The sequence below is a fragment of the Silene latifolia genome, chromosome X, assembly GCF_048544455.1.
Source record: "Silene latifolia isolate original U9 population chromosome X, ASM4854445v1, whole genome shotgun sequence".
Taxonomy (NCBI): Eukaryota; Viridiplantae; Streptophyta; class Magnoliopsida; order Caryophyllales; family Caryophyllaceae; genus Silene; species Silene latifolia.
The window spans coordinates 307,267,629-307,275,150 of record NC_133537.1 but is presented as its reverse complement, the minus strand read 5'-3'; the positions used below and the strand labels follow the sequence as shown (position 1 = coordinate 307,275,150).

At 42.4% G+C, this 7,522-nt stretch overlaps 2 protein-coding genes across 3 annotated transcripts; one reads left to right on the top strand and one right to left on the bottom strand.

The window, feature by feature from the left end:
• Positions 1-201: 201 nt before the first annotated feature.
• LOC141620469 (uncharacterized) lies at positions 202-912 on the bottom strand. Its single transcript, XM_074437331.1, has one exon. The coding sequence runs from the start codon at positions 910-912 to the stop codon at positions 202-204; it is 711 nt and encodes a 236-aa protein (XP_074293432.1).
• A 2,429-nt stretch (positions 913-3,341) lies between these two features.
• Positions 3,342-7,060, top strand: LOC141617367 (lysine-specific histone demethylase 1 homolog 2-like). Of its 2 annotated transcripts, XM_074434555.1 has the most exons (3): positions 3,342-3,705; positions 3,789-5,516; positions 5,911-7,060. In XM_074434555.1, exons 2-3 carry the CDS (start codon positions 3,968-3,970, stop codon positions 6,648-6,650), a joined length of 2,289 nt encoding a protein of 762 aa, XP_074290656.1. In that variant the 5' UTR covers positions 3,342-3,705; positions 3,789-3,967; the 3' UTR covers positions 6,651-7,060. The 2 variants fall into 2 exon arrangements, with proteins under 2 accessions (XP_074290656.1, XP_074290655.1); XM_074434554.1 differs by having other exon boundaries at positions 3,342-5,516.
• The last annotated feature ends 462 nt before the right edge of the window (positions 7,061-7,522 follow it).

Below are 7,522 nucleotides of genomic sequence, written 5' to 3'. Positions count from 1 at the left end.
TCTCCTGGCTCTGGCTTTGACAGGAGTGGCGGGGTGCTGAGATAATGTTTCAATTCCTTAAATACTTTTCTCATGTTCCTTTGTCCACTCAAATATTTGAATCTTCTCTTGGGGGTAGGTCTGTGTCGTCCTTCCTTTCTGTGCTTCCAGACACTTTATTCTCGCTTCTGCTGTAGGGTCCTGGTCTTTCGTTCCCCTTTTCTACCGGGGCTTTTCTGGATACTTTAATTGTACTTCCTCAAAGGTAGTGCACGGATGCATGGTCAGGTTCTTGTACAGATCTGAATCCTGGTGCAATCCCCGACAGAAGGCTTGTATATCAGTTTCTATATCGCACCTCGGAATTGCCACTTTTTCCTTGTTGAATATGTTCAAGTAATCACGAGTAGATTCCTCAAACCCTTGCACTATCCGATAGAGGTCGCTGGTCTGCTTCTCTAGCTTTCTGCTGCTGGCGAATTGCTGGTTAAATGCATTAACTAGGTCGGCGAAGTTAGCTATACTTTTATTGGGCAGGCCGACGAACCACTGCTGGGCTGCTTCAGACAAGGTCGATCCAAATCCTTTGCACATACAAGCTTCCTTTAAGGGCCCGGTCGCGGTTATCACCATCATTTTTTGCTTGTAGTGGTTGACGTGATCAAGTGGATCTGTGGTTCCGTCGTAGAGCGTCATGGTTGGCGGTACACATCCTTTAGGAACGCCGACGAGGGCTATGTCGTCCACGAAAGGTGAGTCTGCATAGATATCGCGTTCCGCTTTCTCTAATGGACGTGTTACGCCTGATATCCTGTACATCAGGTCTCTCAGCTCCTGGTACTGCTGCTCCAGCGAACTACCTGCTCCTGCAAGAGGGTTAGAATCAGGCGAGAAGGATCCAACAGGTGTAACTCCTAACCAGGGTCTTGTCATTGGTGTTGCACTGATTATAGATCCTGGCTGCCATCCTGGTGTCTGCTGCAGACCTCCGATTCAGGCTCCACTGGTGAATTGGCTGATTGAGGGAACTGCTGTGTTGATGACAGCTCCAGATTGCCATCCGGATGTCTGGTGCATGGGTGTTCCTGCAAAAGGTGGATAGTCAGATCCTGACGGAGTGCTAAACAGTGCATTACCTAGTGTCTGCTGCAGGCTGGGTGGTTTGTCAAATGACAAACATCCCAATCCTCTAGGCTCGACTGGTTCACTGGGTGCTACTCCTGCAAGGTCTAGTCTGGTGGCTAGTTCTAACGGAATTGATCGACTTGATCCTCCATCGTTGGTCAGGTTCAGGGCCTCAGGTGCTGATGCTGGTTTGGGTTGGACTGCTGTCACGATCTGAGCAATCAGGTTCTGGTTATCCTTCCTCAGATTCTCAACGGCTTGACGCAGAGTATCCATCCCCTGAATCATCACGTGCATCGGGTCAAGCACTGGAGGTCCTCTGCTTCTGAGAACTCCTCCACCTGATCCCTCCTGGGTCGGGGCTCTGGACACAGCTTCACTTCTGCTGGGGCCGCTTTCCCTGCTGGATCTGGGCTGGCTGGGCGCGCTTGCTTCCTTGGGTACCTGCTAGGGCTGAGCATCGGTCCAAGACCGGACCGGACCGGACCAAACCGGGCCGGACCGAAGATCGAAAATAAAATTTTTGTGGACCGAAGACCGGACCTAAAACTTTCGGTCTTGGACCGGACCAAATCCGAAATATTCGGTCCGGTCCGGTCTTAGACCGAAATAGACCTAGAACTAATTCTTTCACTATTTCGTGTATGATAATTACATTTAAGTTTCACTAAATTAAATGTTGATGAATAATTAGACGATTGTTTTTGAGAAAAATATACTCAATATTAATTTATAATGTCTTGTGAAGATAAAATGGTAATTTAGTTTATAATATTTTAATGACAGTCTTTAGAAACATAAAATTCGGTCCATTTGGTCCAGACCTAAAATATCCGGGTTTGGTCCGACCGGACCAAGACCGAAAACTCAAAAATGAGGACCGAGGACCGGACCTAAAAATTCGATGTCAGGTTTGGTCCAGACCAAATGGTCCGGTCCGGTCCATTTTTCCGGTCCGAGCCTAAACTTGCTCGCCCCTAGTACTGCTTGGTGCTTTCGAGGCGAGGCGAAAGCATGGTTACGGTGACATGCTTGGGAACCATCCGTCGGATCTTTGGAGGAGCGCTCGCTGATCCTGCAGACACAGGAGAAGGTCCTGCTCCAGAGGAAAGGGCTATCATGCTCTAGCTGCTGGATGGATTCCGGCTGGTTCCAAACATGGTGACGGCTGGTTCGGTTTTACAAGATTTGGCTATAGAAAATGATCACTATGCCCCACGGTGGGCGCCAAACTGTTTTGGTAAAAATTTACCGAACCTATCAAATCGTTTATGGTGGGTCAAAGCGATCTACTCTATTTAGCCTCGAAACGGGGGTTAATTTATATATGAATTAGGATAAAAGGCGAACGAAAATTAGGCGAGAATAATGATGATAATAACGATAAGAATGGAAATAAAAAGATAAAGACACACAAAAAATGGTGACGCGGAAACCCGGTGTGGGAAAACCGCGGGGGGAGTCGGTATCCCGCCAATTCACTATAAGGAAACGAAGTACAATTGAGCCACGAATTGATGGCGTTGAGAAGTAATTTTCTACAACTTGTGTATGATAGTGGGTTTGGTAGATGACCTTAATGGTGTGAGAATTTTTTCCCCCTTGCTTGCTCCACCCCTTCAATTTATATACAACCTCAGTGTAACGTTATTTTTGCCATAACCAACTTCCTGGATCCACTCACCATGCCCTATTCTTCAGCTTAATTTGTGTAACAAACTTCCCCGTTATTGCTTTATCTCCATGTGCTATATACCATTGTTTAGTTGACCAATTCATGCCACCCTAGCAACCCATGTCCCTTTCCTTCAACCAATAATAAGATGCCACGTCATCAAGTGTAAAAATGTAGATTTTTGCTATAACAATATATACCATTCGGAAGGACTCGGATCAAATAACTGGTAGTAGTTAGATACGTCAAAATCAATTCAATTGATGAACCTAATAACCTGACTTGCGACCAAACAAACGACACAATTTAACCAGCAACCGACTCTATTCTATTTGACCCAAATATATATCATCGCATACTAAATTATCCCAAATAACTTAACAACTACTCCAATAATATCAACTAACCCGACCTGAATTACCCTGACTTGCACAAATATTATTAACCCATTTACCAAAACTAAAATAGTAGTAGCATAGTTTGTTGGTTAGGGAGAGGTTTGGGTAACCTACTCAATAATGTGAACAAATAAATAGAATATGGACCCACTAAAAACTGTCCCACTTCCCTCCACTCAAATTTTCCAATTTTTTTCCACCTCCTTTTGTGTCATACGACTCACACACTTCGATGCAAAACTAAAATAAGTTCCCCCTTTCCCTCCTTTTCACATCTCTACTACCACCAACTAATCATTTAATTAGCAACCAAGAACCCTAATTTCAATCCTTCTAATCTCCCAACAAATTAACTCCATTTTTTTAAGAGATTCAATCTCTAATACCCATTTCATTAAATCCATTTCTTTTGTTAATTACCCAATAATACCTTAATTTTCGCACAATTACCCGCCAAAAATAACCATTTTATCTTTGTTCTTAAATCTCTCTAATGACCTAGATTCTGAATTTACTGACTATTTGAAGGTATGCCCAGATGTTATTTTGTGAATTAATGACTGCCATTTTCTTACTTTGTTGATTTTTTCTATTCTTGTGTAAATTTGTAGATGCATATTCTAGGAAAAAACTTGGCTTTTGTTGTTAATGGTTATGAAATAGTACTGATTGATTGAAGAAGTGATGGTTTATTGTAGTGCAATAATGGGTTTGAGTTAATTAAGTTGTAAGATTTGTTGTATTGTTTGGATTGTGTGTTGTTTGAGTTAGAGCTGGGGGAAGTGACAGTATGGAGACCCCAAATGGTTCGGCCCCAGCTTCGGACGGGGTTATTCCGAAGAGATCATTGAGGAGGAAAGTTAGTTTGAAAAACTATGATGAGAAGTTGATGGATGAATTTATAGAGAGGCATTTGGGTGGGCCCTTGAAGAAAAAACACAGGACTATGGAAGCCATTGAGAAGGAAACTGAGATCGAGGCAATGTTAGCCATGTCACTTGGTTTTCCCATTGACGCTTTGCTTGATGAAGAGATTAAGGCGGGCGTTGTGAGTGAGCTAGGTGGGAAAGAACAGAATGACTACATTGTTGTGAGGAATCATATCCTTTCTAGATGGAGGGCTAATGTTGGGGCGTGGCTTGCCAAGGCGCAAATAAGGGAAACTGTGTGTAGTGACGTTGAACATTTGATGTCTGCTGCTTATGACTTTCTTTTGTATAATGGGTTTATCAATTTTGGGGTTTCATTGCCGTTTAGTTCTCAAATTCCCGAGGAGGCATCCGAAGGGTCTGTTGTTATAATTGGCGCTGGACTTGCAGGTCTTGCTGCAGCTAGGCAGCTATTATCGTTTGGTTTCAAAGTTATTGTTCTAGAAGGAAGAAGTCGTCACTGGGGTAGAGTGTACACTCAGAAAATGGGTAGCAATGGGAAGTATGCTGCAGTTGAGCTCGGTGGAAGTGTCATTACTGGCATTCATGCTAATCCTTTAGGAGTTCTGGCTAGGCAACTGTCAATACCGTTACATAAAGTGAGAGATAAATGTCCATTGTACAAACCAGATGGGACTGAAATTGATAAAGACGTAGATTCTCGTGTTGAGTTTACATTTAATCGCTTGTTGGATAAAGTAACTGAGTTGAGGAAAATTATGGGTGGATTTGCAAATGATATTTCTTTGGGTTCTATATTGGATAAACTTCGGGAGCTTTATTCTGTAGCCAAAAGTAAGGAGGAGCGTGAACTTCTTGACTGGCATTTTGCAAACTTGGAATATGCAAATGCCGGATGTTTGTCTGAGCTCTCCGGTGCCTATTGGGATCAGGATGATCCATATGAAATGGGTGGTGACCATTGCTTCCTTGCTGGTGGAAATTGGAGGCTGATTAGAGCATTGTGTGAAGGAGTTCCTATATTGTATGAGAAGACTGTTCACACTATAAGGTATGGAATTGATGGTGTTGAAGTGGTAGCGGGAGACCAGATATTTCAATCTGATATTGTCTTGTGCACTGCACCTCTTGGTGTGCTGAAGCGAAAGACTATCACCTTCGAACCTGAATTGCCGAAAAGAAAGCTTGATGCCATCGACAGGCTGGGCTTTGGTTTACTTAATAAAGTTGCTATGGTATTTCCTTCTGTTTTTTGGGGGGAAGAGCTTGACACTTTTGGTCGTCTGAGCAACCATAGCCATGAGCGAGGGGAGTTTTTTCTTTTCTATGGCTACCACACTGTTTCAGGTGGTGCAGTACTTGTAGCTTTGGTAGCTGGAGAAGCCGCCCAGGATTTTGAGCAAACAGACCCATCCGTTCTGTTGCATCGAGTCCTAAACGTGCTCAGAGGTAAATTGTTACTCTCCAGTCTTCATGGTGTGTTTATAGAAGTTTTGTTTTTTCAAAGCGGTGATTTGATTTTCAATGTAACCAAACTGTGTTATGAGAAGAAACATTGCACCTTGTATTATTGTCTTTGTACAAAAAAATGCTTCGTAAGAGTATACAGTGCATTTCATTATATTTACTCTTATATTTTGAGAGGCTGAAATTTAAGTGAGTGTCCTGAAATTTGAGAACAACTTAGATTAAAAAATACGAAGGGATAACGAAGTATAGTTTTTAGCCTTGAGACACCTGACATGATACTTTTTTTGTTTTTTTCCCCGTTCTTCCTACAGATGCTTTTTTTGCTGTCTGATTTATAGGCGTCTTAGTCTGTTATTTTTTCGGTCTTGTGTAGGTATATACAATCCTAAAGGTGTTGATGTACCTAATCCCATACAGACAGCGTGTACAAGGTGGGGCAATGATCCCCTTTCATATGGTTCATATTCTCATGTTCGGGTAGGATCAACTGGATTCGATTATGATATACTGGCTGAAAATGTGGGGAACCGGTTGTTTTTTGCTGGGGAGGCGACAACCAGGAAATATCCAGCCACGATGCACGGTGCTTTTTTGAGTGGCTTACGAGAAGCCGGTCACATTTATCGAACAACCAGGACTCAACAGCTAAATGGAAGGAAATGTGGTCAAAAAGCTCCTGGACCAATCTTTGATACCCTCGTTGATCTTTTTAGAAGGCCTGACCTAGTACTTGGAAAGTTCATATTTGTACTCGATCCTTTCACAGAAGATCGAAGATCACTAGGGCTTTTAAGAGTTTCCTTTGATGACCTAAGTAGTGAACTCTGTAGTGGATGCAGTAGCTTGGTTGATCGGGGGGTAAAATGTCCCGAGCACAGTTGCCTGCCTCTGCAGCTATATGCAATTGTATCTCGTGAAATGGTTGAACAGCTTCAACAAGTAAATGGAAGCGACCGAGATAGAATGTCTTTTTTGTTTAAGAATCTTGGTGTGAAACTCATGGGATCAAGTGCTTTGGGTACACTGGGCAACTCTGTGATTACTGGCCTATCTATTGCGCGAAGGGGTAGGGGAAGACAACGTTTGGGAGCAGGAACTCAATGCATCATATGAGTACTCTAGTATCTTCTAACATTGCTAGGTTCTCATGTTTCTAGATCATGTAGTTTACATGGAGCAGCAGTTGATTTTTTTTGTTTTGTGCTGCTTCGGACAAGTTCAGGCATATAAGTAGCTGACAAGATTGTTAGCCCTTGAAGAAATCGTTGCATGTTATTCGGGTAGCTGGAAACTAAGGTGGCATTAAATAGGTTAGTGTTAGAATGGTAGCTATAGCCGTAGAGGGAGTGAGGAAGTAATGCACGGTTGTGGTAGTGGTATGTACTGATTCTGAGACTACATTCTCAGATTTGGCTGTATTCAGGCTTTTAGCCAGCAAATGTAAAGTTTTTGTACACTAGAAATTCTTTCTGAGACGGATAAATACTTGCAGACGATTGTCACAAGCAATCGTATGTATATCACAAGCTTCTGAAATCTTAATGCTGCACTGCTACTACTTGCTGAGATTAGCATTGCAAATTCTCATTCGAAACGAGCATCACAACTCATGAGAATGACCTACATGAGAATCAAAATGGGGTAGTTACTTTTCGAATTGGTGGTTAAGTGGGTGGAGTGTATTGTTAAATGGGTTGGTCTCGCATAGTATTAGCATGAGACTGTCATTGCAGAGGCTATTGTATGAGCATATGCTATAAGTCTTAGGGTGTGTTTGGATTGAGTTATTTGGAGGGAAAAGAAAGGGAGGGAGAGTAAGGGATTTAAAATACCTGATTTTTAAAACTGTAATTTAAGGACTGAAATTTTATGCATGTTCAAGTGTTTAAACTTAGATTGCAGCCAAATAATTATCTGGTTTAATCCATTGTGAAATACAGAGTATGATTAGCAGGATATATAACAGTTGACGGTGTATTGCAGGT